Source organism: Lynx rufus, unplaced genomic scaffold, assembly GCF_022079265.1.
Source record: "Lynx rufus isolate CCGP_SWC_20201006 ecotype Redwood Valley unplaced genomic scaffold, mLynRuf1.p SCAF_8, whole genome shotgun sequence".
NCBI classification, from domain to species: domain Eukaryota; kingdom Metazoa; phylum Chordata; class Mammalia; order Carnivora; family Felidae; genus Lynx; species Lynx rufus.
Window position 1 is genome coordinate 23,425,679 of NW_025814896.1, and position 19,141 is coordinate 23,444,819.

Sequence of the window (19,141 nt, forward strand, 5' to 3'; positions counted from 1 at the left end):
CCAGGAATAGACATTAACATCCCTAAGCAATCAATGTTTGGCCCTAAATGAAACAAGCAATGCCCAGGCAAGAGAATGCTCTGGTCTGAGGACTGAGCCAGTCTTTTCTTCCTTGTGCCAGGAATATTCACAACCAAGATCTCAAGCAAAACAGGACTCAGGTCTCTTCTGAAATGCCCAGAACAGAGCCTGGCACTTAATAAGCACTCAATAAAGAGGTACTGAATGGACAAGTCAATCTATTTTAGTATGAAGCACTTCTAACTCCAGTGCTCTGATCCAATGCTCAATAAGCAAACTGTTCCTACACAGGAAAGGAGTTTTGACAGCTGTGGGCTTCGTCTCAAATAAATAACTGGCACGTGGCCTTGAGCATCAGTCTACTGCCATTTGGTTCATACGAGCCTGCTCTGAGAGACATCTAACCACTGATGGGTACTCGAGCAACACTCTGGTGAAGTCACTAAGGTGGTGAGTGCTGCCACGCCCTGCGGCCCTCATGGGGAGTCTCCTCCTGGGTGACTACTGGCCAGCTGGCCTTCCTCAGGCAGCTCCTGTTAGCTCAGTGCTCAAGTTCGCCAAGTGCACAGCTAGACTACCTACAACAGAGGGTAATAGAGCCCAATACAGAGGCTACTAGCCATATGCAGCTACTGAGCACCTGAAATGTGGCTAGTCTGAAGTGAAATGTTCAGTAAACATAAAATACACACTAAACTGTAAAGGCTAGTATAAGAAAAAGAATATAAAACAGCTCACTAGAAACTTTTATACTGGGGTGCCTCAGTCAGTTAAGCCTCTAACTCTTGATTTGGGCTCAGGTCATAATCTCATGGTTCATGAGATCGATCCCCACAGCAGACTCTGTGGTGAGACTACACAGCCTGCTTGGGATTCTCTCTCCTCTCGCTGCCCCTCCCCACCTCAAATAAAGAAATAAAAAAAAAAAAAAAACAACTTCAAAAAAAAAGACATTTCTATACCAACTTAATGCTGAAATGATAGCATTTTTGATATAGTAAATTAATAAAATACATTAAGAATGATTTCATCTGTTTCCTTTGACATTTTAAAATGTGGCTATTAGGAGCGCCTGGGTGGCTCAGTCAGTTGAGCATTTGATCTTGCAGTCTGAGAGTTCGACCCCCACATTGGGCTCGTTGCTGTCAGTGTGGAGCCCATTTCAGATCCTCTGTCCCCCTGTCTCTCTGCCCCTCCCCCATGCTCTCTCTCTCAAAAATAAACATTTAAAAAAAATAAAAATTAAAAATTAAATAATAAAATAAAATGTGGCTATTAGAAAAAGTTACATGTGGTTCACATTATACTTTTAATAAATAATGCATCATATATGACTAAAAGATTCTACCTTGACCTTCACTCACTAAATTTTCAAAACATGGCTGAGGACTGATCTCTCACAGGGTCAGAGATCACCTTAGTTGACACAGCCCTGCCCCATTGTCCTGAAACCTGATTTCATACTTTCTTGGGAATACTGTCATATGTCCTAGGAGTTCCACATATCATTTAATACCTAGGTATTATATCAGCCAGCAATATATAATGATGTTACAATTTCAGGTAAAAAGAAGCTGGAGGGCTTGTAGAATTTACTGGAAATTCATTAAAAAGGCTTCTGCGGGCATGTGGCTCAGTCAGTAGAGCATGTGACTATTGATCTTGGGGTCATGAGTTTGAGCCCCACGTTGGGCATAGAGATTACTTTAAAAAGAATGGGGCGCCTGGGTGGCTCAGTCGGTTAAGCACCTGACTTCGGCTCAGGTCATGATCTTGCAGTCTGTGGGTTCGAGCCCCGCATCGGGCTCTGTGCTGACAGCTCAGAGCCTGGAGCCTGCTTTGGATTCTGTGTCTCCCTCTCTCTCTGCCCCTCCCCACCTCCTCTCTCTCTCAAAAATAAATAAAAAACATTAAAAAAAATTTTTTTAATAAATAAAAGGTGAGGGGGGTGGTGCTGGCTGGCTCAGTCGGTTAACCGTCCGACTTCGGCACAGGTCATGACCTCGCGGTTAGTGAGTTCGAGCCCCACATTGGGCTGTGCTGACAGCTCAGAGCCTGGAGCCTACTTTGGATTCTGTGTCTCCCTCTCTCTCTGCTCCCCCCCCCCCGCCCCCACTCGCACTCTCTCAAAAATAAACATTAAACAAAATTTAAAAATTTTAAAAAGTCTTCTGAAATTCCCCCAGAAATTTGTAATTTTTCAATCTCTTAAGTTTTAGAAAAAATCTCCAGGGGCACCTGGTTGGCATATGGTGGAGCATGCAACTGTCAATCTCAGGGTTGTGAGTTTGAAACCCATACTGGCTAGAGATTACTTAGATGAAAGGGAAGGAAGGAAGGAAGGAAGGAAGGAAGGAAGGAAGGAAGGAAGGAAGGAAGGAAGAAGGGGAAGGAAGGAAGGAAGGAAGGAAGGAAGGAAGGAAGGAAGGAAAGAAGGAAGGAAGGGAGGAGGGAAAGGAAGGAAAGGAGAGAGGGGAAGAGAGGAGGAAGGGAGGGAGGAAGGAGGAAGGAAGGAAAGGAAGGGAAGGGAAGGGAAGGGAAGGGAAGGGAAGGGAAGGGAAGGGAAGGGAAGGGAAGGGAAGGGAGGAAGGAAGGAAGGAAGGAAGGAAGGAAAGGAAGGAAAGGAGGGAGGGAAAGGAAGGAAGGAGGGAGGGAGGAAGGTGGAAGGAAGGAAAGGAAGGAAGGGAAGAAGGGAGGAAGGAAGGAAGGAAAGGCCACCAAAAAGGTTCTTTGTACTAAGACATGAAGACGAGACTTTGTGGTAATCCTTACTACCTCCATTACAATTTTTTTGTTTTGGGGTTTTTTTTTGTTTTGTTTTGTTTTGTTTTGTTTTGTTTTGTTTTGAGAAAGAGAGAGCACGCACGTGCAAGTGAGCGAGGGGCAGAGAGAGAGAGAGAGAGAGAGAGAGAGAGAGAGAGATAGAATCCCACAAGGGGCAGAGAGAGAGAGAAGAGGGCCTCACCTGAAGTGGGGCACAAGCTCACCAAATGTGGGACTCAAACTCACGAACCATGAGATCATGACCTGAGTCCAAGTCAGGTGCTCGATGACCGAGCCCCCCAGGTGCCCCCACTACTGTAGTTCTCGTTCCTCCAGGAGGGTCACAGCCCTTTGATGTAATTCCTGAGGATCACTTGTCAGTGTTCATCTTTTAAGATTCAAATGGACCAAACCAACTTAACACCTTCTTCTGTGTCAGAAATGCAAGCAGTGTGACCTGAGCAACAGAGAGTACTCTATAATATAGATACAACATAGAACCAAAATACTTACTTGGGGAACTGGCAGAGACCCGCTTCCTGGTCAGGCTCTCCTGGCTGGCCTTGTCTGAAGCTGAAGAGCCCCTCGTTTGGACCTGCCTCTTTCCTGGGTTCTCATCTGGCTCTGGTGACTTCTCCATCCCGTGGAAATACTTCATGTGATAGTGCAACAGTTTGGCCTTGCGGAAAAATTTTAAACAATCCACAACCTTGCACCTGAACTTGTGATCTAGGTCGACAGCTGGGGCTTTACATGTCACAAAATCATCTGTTTTCTTAAAAGTATTTGTTACTGAAAAACAGAACAGAAACAAAAACAAAGATTCCTCGTGCTTATCCTACTTATGACAATACATGCATTACACACGGCAACAAAAAGTGAAAGAGCAGAAAGCATATGGAGACAGAGACATCAGGCAGCCATCACCTCCCCAGATTACTGTTTGGAAAGAAAGGATACAACTTCAGGATAAATAACACTCAACCAAGATTCATCTTCTGAATGAGAAGATCAACATGTTTTTGTTTGCTTATTAGATCGCTTCTCGGCCTTTTGGCTAAGATCAAGTGTTTGCTTATTAGGCAGCCACACAAGTTCTCAAGGTTGTAGACTGTAGGGAAAGAACAGGAAAAATCCTTAAAAAAAAAAAAATCAGAAACCCAACCCACCAGTACTTAATACTCTTGACTTAGAACAGATTCAAACTTACTACGATCCTAATACTTGTGTGTGTGGACAAAACTAGGGAATATTCTGGTGGGATCTTTTTATAAAACCAAAGGGATCTCACAATGATTTTTGTACAAAGAGAGTGTAACTGTTACAAAAGTTTTTGATATTTTGCTACTATGTACTTTGTTTGAACAAAGGGACTCAGTAAGAAAAAAAAAAGATAACCAAATGAGTGGAGCTCAAAGGCATGAGGAGAACTCAGGAGGACTCCATGATCAAATTTAAAGAGGCAAAAACAGTTTGAAATGCGCCCTCTGCCCCAAAAAACAAACAGAAGGCAACAATTTGCCATGTATCAATGACAAAAAATAAAGCTGTAACAAGAAATTCATGTGTGTTGGAAACAGTTTATTGAAGACTCCTTTCATAATGCCTTCACCCCAATGAGAGTAATCCCCTTAAATTCAAATTTTCCTACACTCTTGATTAGGTCACCCAAGAATATCCTAAAAAGACTTTTCTTGGGTGAATCAAATATTTCCCAAATACAATGATACAATTTCCATTAGAAGCAGATAGTATACTGAACCTTTGGTAAATATTAGGATTACATTTTCAAATACCATTCCACAATCAGAAGAAATAAAATTCTTAAACTCAATCTAAATCAAGTCAACATTTCCAAATCAGCACTAGGGTAAGATTACAAAACTGGTACGTTTGATGATCTGATGGATGCCACTATACGGGCATTTTAAACAAGTTAAAAAAAAAAAAAAATACACATACACACACACATCCTAAAGCAGAATGCCTTAAAATCACTTTCTATCTATGACAAGAGATAAAAGAAAGAGGTTCAAATCAATAAGATGCAGTTAAGAAAAGAAAACTAACATGAAACCAAATGGAATACACACTTAGAAACATGGGTGTACTGAAAAAGCATGTCAGTGGAGAAATTCAAAACTCAAACCTCCAGGGGCACCTGAGTAACTCAGTTGGTTAAGCGTCTGACTCTTGATTTCAGCTCAGGTCATGATCTCAGGGTGGTGAGATTAAGCCCCACGTTGGGCTCCACACTAAGCAAGGAGCCTAAGATTCTCTCTCCCTCTCCTTCTGCCCCTCCCACTGCTCACACACACTCATTCTAAAAACAACAACAAAAACCACCTCAAACCTCCAATACATCCTAAAATTATTTCTTAAATTACAAGTGGTTTCTCTGGAATTTCCTCCTCTTGAGCCTATTAAGCTGAACCATATGAATTTGCCATTTTTATAGATTAATAAAATTAAATATTGGCTATTTCATATGGTTCAACCTAATAATTCCTTTTCCATTTTGACGGTCTCCAAAATCACTGCAGACAACCCCACTAACCATCATATGAATAAGGTAAGGTCCAACGTCAGAGAGCATCAACACCACCTGCCATCTGAGAACTACAGCAGTCAAGCTCAGCTATAGTAAACTCATGCATCCTTTGGCTTGTGTTTGTAAGCTGTGGTTATTGTGATAAGTTGACTTATAATGGAAAAGAACAATGCCAAAATACAAACATCTTTGAGTTTAAAAAAATATATTAAGGGTTGAAAATAATGAGAACTCCAAACGAATTCCATGAAAAATTACCATTCTCTCTATTCAAACACACTGGACCTTTGTGTACACACCACTGGACATTTGCATAAGGAAAAGACAGGACAGTGGCTAAAAGTGTGGGCTCTGCAGCTGGACAGCCTGGTTCAAATCCTGACTCCTTTACTTACTCCTCCTGCCTCTGCTTCTTCTAGTGCAGGGTGGCGAGATTAAGGGTAACTCCTTCACAGAGCTGTGAGACTTAAATGAATTACATGCAAAGATCCTAGAAAAATGTCTGGCATATACTAAGTGCTCAATAAATATTGGTCCTTACTATTATATAGTATAATTTTAGACTTTTAAACAAATGGGACTTATGAACAGCTTTTCAGGAATTAACCTGCTCATAAGCAGGATAGAAGTCCACACCATCTCAGCCTCACTGAACACTCATGCTAGCGGCAATATGGCATAATGGAATCAGCTCAACTTTAAATTCCAGCTCTTTCATTAGCTGTATAAACAAATTGTACATATTTTTCAAACTATTTCGAATTTGGTTTCTCATCTATGAAAGGGAATATATACCACCTATTTCAAAGAGATGAGAGAAGGCTGTAACATATATATATATATGTGCTTGGCACAAAGCAGTTCATTTCAAATATTAAATACATCTTGGTAAACAAGCTTATGTCATTTATGGAATGAGGCTGGAGACAGCAATTATAATTACCAACCAAAGTGAAAACAGCCCTCATAAGCTCTGGCTGAGGACATATCACTCTGTAAGCACTCCCATTTTTCTGCATCCTTCTACAAATGTGAAATCCAAATGAACCACAAGATTCCTAGTCTGGCCACTCAGTAGGATTATTACCCCCACCTTTCAGAACATCTTACTTTTACAAACATAGACAAAGGGTTTTTGGTTTTGTTTTTTTAAATAGTCACATTACATGGTGCTGGAAAGTACCAGCTTAGTCCACCAAAATCCTGAACTATGTGCTGTCTGCCTTTTTTTTTTTTTTTTTTAAGTTTATTTTGAGAGAGAAAGAGTACACTAGTGGGGAAGGAGCAGAGAGAAAGAGGGAGAGCGAGAATCCCAACCAGGCTCCACTGCCAGCACAAAGCCCAACAAGGGGCTCAATCCCACGAACCATGAAATCATGACCTGAGCCGAGACGAAGAGTCAGCCACTTAACCAACTGAGCTATCAGGCATCCCTGTTTTGTCTGCCTTTTTAAAACACTAATTGAAGTGCATTTCCATTTTCCTCAAATAGTTTTGTCAAACTACATGTTGGAAGTTACACACTTATCCTGAACAAACTCCATCAGATTATTTTAATCCAAGAATTTTGTAACTCTTGATGCTGTAATTCTATACATTTAGGTCTTTTTTTTTTTAAAGAGAGAGAGAGAGAGCGAGCGAGCATGAGTGGAAGTGAGGGGCAGAGGGAGAGAGAGACAGTATCTTACTCAGGCTCCATGCTCAGAATGGAGTCCAACATGGGGCTCAATCTCACTACCCCAGGATCATGACCTGAGCAAAAGTCAGGAGTCAGATGCTCAACTGACTGAACGATCCAGGTGCCCTATATCCTAGTTTTTGCATAGGACAGGAAACACAAGCCCTCTGTATGCACAATGAAAGTTGCCAGTTCAGCCAGGATAGGTCACATGGTTCTCTGTTTGGCACACCTCTCTCCCATGCAAATCAAGCCCTGCTCATCCTTCAACTGCCACCTACTTACATAAAGCTTTTGCCTTGGCCTCTCAGCAGAAAAGATTTTATCCTGCTTTCTCTGAATTCCCATAAGTACTTTATGGAAAATAAATCTTGTGGTATCTATCCCTTTCTATCTCTATTACAGGTGGTTCTGCCTTCTTTATTCTAAAATGTTGAAATGGGGGACAGGTTCCATTCTTTACTTCTCCTATGATACTTACCTTAGTGTATCACAACATTAAACAAGAGAGCTGGCCTCTCTTAAGACCATTTCCTCACCAAATGGGAAGAAAAATACTTATTTCACAAGGCCCCTACATGTTTCCCTGAAAACCCATTATTAACTACAGCAAGTTACTTGAACATTAGTTGTCATCATGGTTATCACTGACCTTATAGCTGTCTGTTTAAAACAATCAAAGTTACCGGTGGTGTGTACACAAGGATCCCAGCCAGGAAGCCATGTATCAGTGGCACAACCTGAGAAATTTTAACATCCAACTGTCCTTTATTAATCAAACACTGAAGTGTTAATGTTAATAAAAGCACAAAAGAAATAGTAAAATGATACACCCAGCAAAATATTTTACATTTTCAAAGAATTTAATATTAGAATATGCACAGTATGACTATGCTAAAGAAAACCCACAAGAGAAATACGATCAAAACAAAACATTATGCACAGAAATATTATGTACAATATTATAATATAAGTAATGGCAACCTTTTGGTTATGAGACTTCAAGTAAAAAGAACTGCTTTCTACTTTTCCATGCTTGCTAATAAGGTATAATAGCCATTACTGTCCTCACAATAGAAAGAATAACACAATGTTTTCATATTTCTGTATTATACTACTCCCCAGAACAGTGTTCCTGTAACCAAAGAAACATGGTGCTGGAAGCATGGTCAAGAACCAGGAGAGCAGCTGGCTGCCCTAAGGGCCCACTGGGCCACAATCTGCATGGATCCCACGTCTCACACAGGTGTGTAACCTGGGTCCCAATAGGACTTTATTTGGAACATATGTCACTGATGGCACCAGCCAGCTAAGTGACATCATCCACTCTGGGAAACTAGAGCTTTTTGTCAACATTGGGAGCAGTTACCAGGAGACAAAAAGCAGAGAATATGTAAATTAAATCCTCCAGGGAGCCAGATTCAAAAGCTACCCTCTGGGGGCGCCTGGGTGGCTCAGTCGGTTAAGCGTCAGACTTCAGCTCAGGTCACGATCTCGCGGTCCGTGAGTTCGAGCCCCACGTCGGGCTCTGGGCTGATGGCTCAGAGCCTGGAGCCTGCTTCCGATTCTGTGTCTCCCTCTCTCTCTGCCCCTCCCCCGTTCACGCTCTGTCTCTCTCTGTCTCAAAAATAAATAAACTTAAAAAAAAAAAGCTGCTGAGGATTCAACTCAGTTTAAAAAAAAAAAAAAAAAGCTACCCTCTGGGTAGTGGGTAAATCACTGGAACCAAGTTACTCCAGTTTTTTAAGGAAATGGTATGGAAATCAGTATTTCCAAGTAGTTACCAGTATTATCGTTTAAATGGTCTGTGCTCTTCCTCATGTTTAATAGATTTCTGTTTGAAGAAATCAAGGCAAAGCACAGAACTCTCCCCTGGGCTCCCAGCCTCAAAAATCTCAAGAGTCACTCTTGGCTCTTGCCTCTTGCCTCTCTCAAAATTACTTCTATACATTGCTATGCAGAGAAAAATGGTCCACAGAATTTGAATTTGCTTTTAAGAATGGTAACTCTTAAGGACTATTTCCTTTACTTTTGGGAGGAAAATAAATTACAAAATTTATCCTAATAATCCCTGCCTCCAAGTATTCACATCCAAGTGTAATCCTTTTCCCTTGAGTGTGGGCAGAACCTGTAACTTGCCTCTAATAGAATAAGCAAAGTCACTTTTGTGATTATATTATGTAATATTTAACATGTACTTTACTAGCAGATATTCTCCTTTGAAGTCCTGATGAAACAAGCTGCTATGTTATGAGCTACTCTCCAGAGAAGACAAGTAACTTGTAACTGAGAGTGCCAGCAAGAACATGGCCTTGAATGACAGCCCACAACGACAGCCCACAACGAATTGAATGCTGCCAACAACCGTGTAAGCCTGGAAGCAAATCTTTCTCCAGTAGAGTTTTCAGATGAGAATGCAGCCCTGGTCAACCCCTTGACCGCAGTATTGCAGAGGACCCAGGTAAATTCTGCCTGGACTCCTCATCCACAGAAACTATGAGAAAATAAATGTGTTGTTTTAAACCACTATGTATGTGGTAACATGGTTACACAGTGACAGATAATCCAGAATAGGATCAGAAGCCCTCTCATTTTCTATACACTTGAGTAAAGCTTTATACTTTCCCTTTTATGATAAGCATACATTAATCTTAAACTTAAAAAAGTTTTTAAACTATGTTTTCTGAAACATGGCTTAGAAATAATATCCTGTTTAACCCTTTTTTAAACACCCCCATTGCTAGTTCCTCAATCCTCACATTTAGAAGATTATGATGGTGATATTTAGTCTTGTTGACCATACTCAATCTGGCATTCCAAGCCCATGTCAATCTAAATACCATCTTGCTTTCCAAATTCATCTCCCATTAATAATCCACCATGAGGCCTTAGTAGCTGCCCAGCCAACTGCTGGCCCCAACAACTGCTTCATGCTTTCATGGCTCATACCTCCACTCAGGCTTTGCCCTCTCCCTGCCATCCCTCGCAGGCTTGGCCAAGTACTCAATTCTATCCAAACTCAGCTCACTCCATGAGCAGGAAGGTGTCCAGATGGCCCTGGCTCTCAGGGACCACATGCCATCAACTCCTGGCACAAATGACTACCTGATGCACCCCATCTTTGGCACTTCAGATCTGTTCCCATATCCTATCCTTTATGACTTCTCCGGCCAAAGAATAAGGGCCATTTCTCACTGTCTTGTACATGTACCCTCAGCACCATGCACCAATACAGTTGGTATTTTTACTAGCAATGACACCATGTGATCCCAATAGTTTAATAATTTTTTGACATGTACTTCAAATACTATAATGGGTAAAACATTTTTCAGGTCTGTGAAGGAATAATTTTATCAGCTCTGAAGCAACAAAAGGCAATCAAAAAGAAACATGAACAGATGCAAATATTCACAGCAAGTCCAGTCAAATGCATCAAATAAAAAAACAAAAATGTCCTTAATTAGAAAAACAGTTAAATAAATTATGGGAAGTCTGCATTATGTAATTCTAATCAGCTATTTAAAAGAATGAGGCAGCTCTGTATTTACTGATATAGATAATTTCAAGATATACTAAGTGAAAACAGAAAGTTGCCTAGTCCAGGGGCACCTGGGTGGCTCAGTCGGTTAAGGGTCTGATTTGGCTCAGGTCATAATCTCATAGCTCATGAATTTGAGCCCTACATCAGGCTCTGTGCTGATAGCTCAGAGCCTGAAGCCTGCTTCAGATTCTGTGTGTCTCTGTCTTTCTTTGTCCCTCCCCCACTCACACTCTCTCTCAAAACTAAACATTAAAAAAAAAAAAAAATTTATCCCTAAGGATTAAAAAAAAAAAAGTTGCCCAGTCCATACCATAGTGTATGACCCTACGTATGGTGACAAGTGGAGAAAAAAGATATTATAAAAATGCATATATAAAAATGCAGGGGGTTGTCTGGCTGGCTCAATCGGGGGGAGCATGCAACTCTTGATATCAAGGTTCTGAGTTTGAGCCCCACATGGGGTATAGAGATTACTTAAAAATAAAATATTTAAAAAAAATAAAAATAAAATCATTTTTTAAAAAGTGCTCACAGAATGAAGAAGATACAGGAACCAGTTTGAAAGGCTCCCACTGGCCAAATCTGGAACAGTGGTGGGTATTAAAATAATGACAGACACAGATTATAACCCACAGAAGAAAGTAAGAATCCATGAGTCCATGTAGATACAAATAAAAGAAGAGGGAAAAGCTCTTCATAATAAAAAAATACAACCAGTAAAATGTAGAAGAAATTATTAAAATTAGAAATCACCAGTTGGCAGCCATTACAGTAAAAATTGTTTCAGACAGGGGCACCTGGGTGGCTCAAGTCATGATCATGGTTCATGGGTTCCAGCCCCCACGTCAGGTTCTGTGCTAACAGCTCGGAGCCTGGGGCCTGCTTCAGATTCTCTCTCTGCCCCTCCCCCACTCACACTCTGTCTCTCTCTCTCCAAAAATAAATAAACATTATAAAAAAAAATTTTTTTAATTTGTTTCAGACAAGAAATACCAGGATGCCTGGGTGGCTCAGTAGGTTAAGCATCTGACTTCAGGTCATGATCTCGCAGTCTGTGAGTTCAAGCTCTGCATCAGGCTTTGTGCTGACAGCTCGGAGCCTGGAGCCTGCTTCAGATTCTGTATCTCCCTCTCTCTCTGCCCCTCCCCTGCTTGTACTCTGTCTCTCTCTCTTTCTCTCTCAAAAATTAAAAAAAAAAAAAAAACAACATTAAAAAAAATTAAGAAAATAAAAAATACTAACAGATGCTAAAATAATAGGTGAATGTTTCATGGAGAAACAAAATATTTATATAGCCTCAAAATAACTTCTCACAAGAAACTTATTAATTATAAAGGGAAAAATAATAGCTTTACAGAACAGATAAAACCCTAGCCAAGTGATCAAAGTTAACATCACCAATAAATGGGACAAACAGGTATCATGTGCCTCTTGATAGAATGCACTTAAAAAGAACATATCACTTACATGGTATTTCTTCTAAAAGTCAATAACCTAAAGCTAATCTTGAGAATAGAGCAGAAAACACCAAATTAAGGGACATCATATCCTTTAGAAATGTCAAGTTCATGAAAGACAAAGAAAGACTGAAGAATAGGGCTCAGGTCATGATCTCACAGCTCGTTGAGTTCGAGCCCCACATCGGGCTCTGTGCGGACAGCTCAGAGCCTGGAGCCTGATTCAATTCTGTGTCTCCCTCTCTCTCTCTGCCCCTAACCCACGTGCATACTGTCTCTGTCTCTCTCAAAAATAAATAAACATTAAAAAAAAATAAGAAGAAGAAAGACTGAAGAATTATTTCAGATGAAAGGGGACTAAAGAAACATGATGATGAAATCCAATGTATCATCCTGGATTGGATCCTGGTCAGAAAAAAGTTTTTCCCACTTTTGCCATAATGGACATTATTGGAACTGAGGAAGTTTGAATAAGGTCCTTATTTTGATAATCACACTGCAGTAATATAGGAGAATGTCCTTGTTTTTAGGAAATATGCACTGGAGTATTTAGGGGTAAAATTCTGCAACTTATGGCAAGACAACTCAGAAAAAAATACTTTTAAAAAATAATAAAGCAAACACAGCAAATTGCTAACTAGTGGGGAATCAGGTTGAAGACATATAGGAATTTTTTGTACTAATTTTCCAACTTTTTTTTTAAGTTTCTTTATTTATTTTGAGAGAGAGAGTTGGGGAGGGACAGAGAGAAGGAGAGAGAGAGAATCCCAAGCAGGGTCACCGCTGTCAGTGAAGAGCCTGATACGGGGCTCAACCCCACGAACAGTGAGATCATGACCTGAGCCGAAATCAAGAGTTGGACGCTTAACCAACTGAACCACCCAGGTGCCCCTCCAACTTTTTTACAAGTTGAAATAATTTGAAATTATTTCAAAGTAAAAACTTGCTAAAAATATATGCAGAGGGGCGCCTGAGTGGCTCAATCAGCTAAGCATCCAACTTCAGCTCAGGTCATAACCTCACAGTTCATCAGTTCGAGCCCCACATTGGGCTCTCTGCTGTCAGCACAAAAAGCCTGCTTTGGATCTTCCTTCTCCCTCTCTCTCTCTGTTCCTCCCCACTTGCTCTGTTTCTAATTCTCTTTCAAAAATAGACAAATATTGGGGCGCCTGGGTGGCGCAGTCGGTTAAGCGTCCGACTTCAGCCAGGTCACGATCTCGCGGTCCGTGAGTTCGAGCCCCGCGTCGGGCTCTGGGCTGATGGCTCAGAGCCTGGAGCCTGTTTCCGATTCTGTGTCTCCCTCTCTCTCTGCCCCTCCCCCGTTCATGCTCTGTCTCTCTCTGTCCCAAAATAAAATAAACATTGAAAAAAAAAACAAAAAACAAAAAAAAACAAAAATAGACAAATATATATCCACAGACGGGCACCTGGCTGGCTCAGTTGGAACTCTCGATCTTGGAGTTGTGAGTTCAAGCCCCATGTTAGAGACAGAGTTTATTTAATTAAAAAAAAAATTAATATATGCAGAAAAAATCTATATACACAGGAAAACTACTCTGAGGCCACAGAATAGCTAAGTGTGGGAGGAAAACCACCCCACCAAGGCTATCCCCTAGGTGCAAACCTCTGCACTCAGTGCTCACAAAAATCACTGAGCATTTATTCCACAAGATGGCAGAGTTGCCCCAAATGCCAGAGCTGTGTCTGGAGCTGATAATGCCTCTCTGGACTAGACGTGTGCTGCCTTCCTTGGCTCCTCCTCCTGCTGTTCAAGAGCTTCCTTCACACAGATTTCCTAGATTGTGACTCCGTCCCAGGCTAGAAATTCTAAGATTGGCACCAGCTCAGGACACGATCACTAAATAGTGACTAATGTGACAGCATCCTGACCTCAAGGGACCCTGTTGGATGTTTCTGACGATGATACCGCCCTCCTTCCTGCTTACTTACATAATACATTCCTGATGAATGAGTCCTCAACAAAACTCTCTCTCTCCCAGCCATCTTTCTAGATCATCCTGTACTCACCACTAAATCCATGTTCCAAAAGAAACACCAGAAACATCATTCTATTTCCAGATCAACACATCTTCCTCCCTCAAATTAAAGAATTCCAAAAGCACCATCCTGTCTGGAGTACTGTCATCACTTGTACCACACACTCTTCTTCAAACCTGGCCACCCTACTACGCCTCTTAAAGTATACACACTACTTTAACAAGTACCTTCAAGAGCTGTGGGAATCTTGTGTCACATACTACGCAACTTCTCTAAAGACAGGGACTATGTTCACTTCCCAATTTATATAGCACCCAACATCTCATCAGAGGGCTTTAGGCACTCAGTTGGAAAATGGGAGTCACAGACTGTATCACCAGCAAGCAGGAAATGTGCAACTGTGGCTAAGTCACTCCTTTTGCCAAGTATTAGGCTCTTTGCCCATTAAACAGAATTAGTAGTGAAAAATTAGAAAGAGTTTAAATATTTTTCAGGAGGAGATAGTTAAATAAATCATGGAATACCCATACAATAAAATAAATTATACGTAATTGTGAAAGGAGATAAGAACTGATGTGGAAAAATACCATAAATGAAAATGGCAAGCCATCAAATAGTATAAGAATATGATTCCATTATTGTGTTTTTTAAAACTTATCCCTATACATGTATGTTTGTATATGCACCAGAACCATGTCTGGAAGGATGGAAGGCCGGCCATACACCAAATTGTACCATGGCTCCTTCAAGAGTGAGAATGCTATCCATATAAAGGAGGACATTTCACTTGTTTTCTTTTTTTTTTTTTTTTTTTTTTTTTGAGAGAGAGAGAGAGCGCGCGAGCGGGTGAGGCAGGGGGAGGAGACAGAGGATCTCTTCTGTCAGCACAGAGCCCGATGCAGGGCTTGAACTCACAAGCCGTGAGATCATGACCTGAGGCAAAGTTGGACACGCAACCAACTGAGCCACCCAGGCGCCCCTACTGAATACCTTTTATACTTGACCAGAGCAAACAGATCCATTGGAAGACTTATTTCTTCAGTTAAGTAGTAATATTTAATTAATTGGATCATTCATTCCATTACCTCAAGTAATTCAAGTCAATTACTTGAGCATTTCTTAGGTACCAAAACTTTGAGAGGAAGAAAGGAAAGCCGGAGGAGATTAGGAAAACACAGAAAGTTATATAACAGATTTCTTTGAGCTCAGGGAGGCACTTCTAGGAACGGATTGTCCTCGATACTCCCAGTTGATAAATGATGAATAGCATTATTGATTGATTGCCCAGCTTAAATATTTCTAGATCTGCCATAATGTTGAAAACTCTTTTTCAAAACAAAATTTCCAGTAAGTCCTTTTTTTTTTAAAGATTCTTTTCTCTTGTGCACATGAGTGGGGGAGGGGCAGGGAGAGAGAGCCTGAAGCAGGCTCTGTGCTGACAGCAGAGAGCCCAACGCAGGGCTCAAACTCACGAACTGCGAAATCATTACTGAACCGAAACTGGATGCTTAACTGACTGGGTCACCCAAATGCCCCCAAGTAAGTCCTAATTTTTGATGCAGTGGTTCTTTTTTTAAAGATTCCTGTTGGATACAGGGATGAAAAAAATCAACATATATGAACAGATTAAAAATCTGTTTTGAAAATTAATGTGAAAAGGCATTTTATTTTGTTTTCTAATGTATTTAACTAAATCACTTTAGTTATTTATTAATTTTTTTATTGAAAAACATAACATAGCAAGAACAAAAGGTCATCCCAGACTGTGTGGACTTAGTATAACCATCACTTTTGAGTAATGAGGAGACAGCAAGTTTTTCTTAATGTTGATTTTTAAAATGAAATGTGATTTCTTTTTTTTTTTAAATTTTTTTTTTTTTTTCAACGTTTATTTATTTTTGGGACAGAGAGAGACAGAGCATGAACGGGGGAGGGGCAGAGAGAGAGGGAGACACAGAATCGGAAACAGGCTCCAGGCTCTGAGCCATCAGCCCAGAGCCTGACGCGGGGCTCGAACTCACGGACCGCGAGATCGTGACCTGGCTGAAGTCGGATGCTTAACCAACTGCGCCACCCAGGCGCCCCAGAAATGTGATTTCTTACAATCAGAACACTAATTCTTTATGAGTATTAGTTCCTGATGAATTTTTATAACTACTCTGAATTAAGGCAGCTGGGACTCTTTTAAAAAATTATTTTAGGGGTGCCTGGGTGACTCAGTCGGTTGAGTGTCTAACTCTTGGTCTTGGCTCAGGTCGTGACCCCAGGGTCATGGGATCGAGCCCCATGTCGGGCACCATGCTTAGCGTGGAGCCTGCTTGGGATTCTCTCTCTCTCTCTCTCTCTCTCTCTCTCTCTCTCTCTCTCTCTTCCCCTCTCCTTCTCTCTCTCCTTCTCTCTCTATATCCCTCTGTCTCCCCACCTCCTCTCCTTCCCTCTGTCTCTCTCCCCCACGTGTGCATGCTCTTACTCTCTAAAATAAAAATTTTTTTAATAAAAAATTATTTTATAAAGAGTCATTTTGCAGATTTTCCCCCCATAAGTGTCAAAAATAATACATGCCAGGAGAAATTAAAACCAAGTAAAAGAAAACAAAAGTGAGGGGTGCCTAGGCGGCTCAGTGTGTTAAGCGTCCAAATCTTGGTTTCAGCCCAGGTCATGATCTCACGGTTGGGGTTCGAGCCCTGCATCTGGCTCTCTTCTGTCAGCACAGAGCCTGCTTTGGATTCTGTGTCTCCTTCTCTCTCTGCCCCTCCCCCAGTTTGCACTCTGTCTCTGTCTCCCTCTCAAAAATAAACATTTAAAAAAATTAAAAAAAAAAAAGATGTTCACTAAAAGTGTGCAAAACGAAAGCCGACAGATAAGAGCATACCTGCTGTGCTTGCAGGACAGCAAGAAGGCCATGTGGCTGCAGCAAAGTCAGCAGAAAGGAGAGAGTGAAGAGAGGTAACAGGTGACCAGAAGAAACAGGGTCACTACAGGCCAATGTAAGGACTTGTGGCATGCATGAACAAATACCAACATTTCTGGACAGTGCAAGACATGAATGCTAGCTTTATTATTCTTATTCTCTTCTGGATTTCTTTTCTAATTTATGAATATAAAAAAACCAAGTTCCCAAAAAGAGTATACTGAATGAAGACAAGATCACTTCCATAAATAAGGTAAAAGGTACCAACAAAATCCTTGGTGAAGTTCGAATAAGGTCCTGATTTTGAGAATTGTATCATGGTATTGTAAGAAATACACACCAAAGTATTTAGGAGCAGAATTCTGCAACTTATTTGCAAACAATTCAGAAAAAATTCTTGGAAATAAGATAAGGCCAAAGAATACTAGCTAAGTAGGAGGAAAGCAACCTTACCAATACAGAGATCCAGGTGAACACTTGAGGGCTAGCCCCCTCTCTGAGAACAAGGCACTGTCAGTAGTTCCATCAACTCCTCAAAGCAACTGACCTCACTTTAGCAGCAACTAATCAGCTCAGCCTTAACCCAGTTCAGGAAGCCTGCAATTAAGTCAGAAAGCACACCTAACAGTTTCAGAAAAGGCTCTATGATTACACTGTTGATGTTGCTCTGCCTCCATCTCCAAATGCCTAATTGCTACTCATCCTTCAAGGCCCTGTGAAAGTACCACCTTCTTCCACCCCTGCCCCCAAACCACCAACCTAAATTTCACCTCTCCCCCAGAGTCAGATCCAAATAACATTTAATGAACACTAAGACCACAAGTGCCCCATTCATCTCTGTATACTCAACAGTTAGCAGAGCTCCTTGGGCATACAGTAAGGACTCAAGTTGAGTCCTGAGTTCAATTTTCATGTGGCAAGCACACATTATTACTGCCAGTCTTCTCTCCCATAGTTTTAGGTATTTCTTATGATGCCACCTTACTTCCTGTATTACAGGCACCTGGAGCCTTATCAATGCCCCTGCACAGAAAGACCTAGGGCACTGACCAGATGTCTCATTCATTTCTCTAACCTCAAAACAATGAATTCTCAACCAATTCTCCACCAAAACATGCCTGATGGCAAACCACAGACACAACTTTCCAAACTACAATGGCTATTACCCTATGACTCTTTTACTCAAGAAAACATAAGAGAACACAAGTGCACAAAAGCTAAACTATCGTAGGCATTAACTAAATTAAACCTGGTTAATTTAAAAATAAATCATCTGCAAAAACTACTATAGGCATTACTCTAAAACTTACCTGGTTAACTTACAAGTAAATCATTTGTAAACATTCAGTATTTTAGTGACAACTTCCTACTCATTTTATAACTGACAACATATCAAGACTCCGGGGGTTAGAATCACTGACCTAAATAAACCATGCAGCAAATATCCCATTTCTAACAGGTACATAGTTTAAAAAAAAAAAAAAGCTGAATAAGCCTATAACTTCTATTAGGTCTTCTCCCCTATTTACTTTGTGGTTCATGTAGAATATTCACAAATGAGAGAGCTTAGAATAGTCTGGCACTTCATAGACAATAAATACTCTTGTCTAAAACGAATGGACCGCAGCCCATTTTCAAAAGGCCCTGGTAACCTGAGTATGACCAAATAGGCTAGGCCCAGATTTAGAGAATAATCTGAGATCTCTGAACTTCTAAGGGCATCTATTCTAATTCTATTTTACAACTTAAACAAATGCCTACCCAAGTAGCAGAATTTCAACTGCATTTTCCTCTGACTTCTAAGTCATCAAAGCAAATAGCTCAGAGCACTTATTCCTCCTAGCTCAAACTCAAGGTAATCTGACCTCTACCATTACTATAAACGCTTAGAAAATGGGCAAGTGCTTCAGTTATTTACACTGGTTGCAAAATTATTTCCCAGAAAATGCCCTGTGCAACCTGAGGCAGAAGAAGACATCAAATCTTACCATCATCGATTCCCAAAGCTCATCTGTCCTACTCTCACTTGATCTTATTTCCATCCCCCCACAAACCAGAAACACAGCTAAATTAACTGACACAACAGAAACTGTACATGTGTGTGTTTTGGAACGAGCCCCAAACCCCACAAAATGAATTAACCTTAAAACAGGCATTGAATTTAGCCTCTAACCTAACCTCCTCACTCCTCTCCTCTGCACGGCATATTTCTTGGTGATGT

The 19,141-nt window shown here is 40.8% G+C and overlaps 1 protein-coding gene across 2 annotated transcripts in view; it reads right to left on the reverse strand.

Moving 5' to 3' along the window:
• The window catches only part of PHF20 (PHD finger protein 20), a 173,159-nt gene that overhangs the window by 44,592 nt on the left and 109,426 nt on the right, over window positions 1-19,141 (reverse strand). For both annotated transcript variants that reach the window (XM_047068404.1, XM_047068403.1), the window contains exon 10: window positions 3,298-3,576. In XM_047068404.1, coding sequence (XP_046924360.1) covers window positions 3,298-3,576 — 279 coding nt within the window. The remainder of the gene's footprint in view (window positions 1-3,297; window positions 3,577-19,141) is intronic.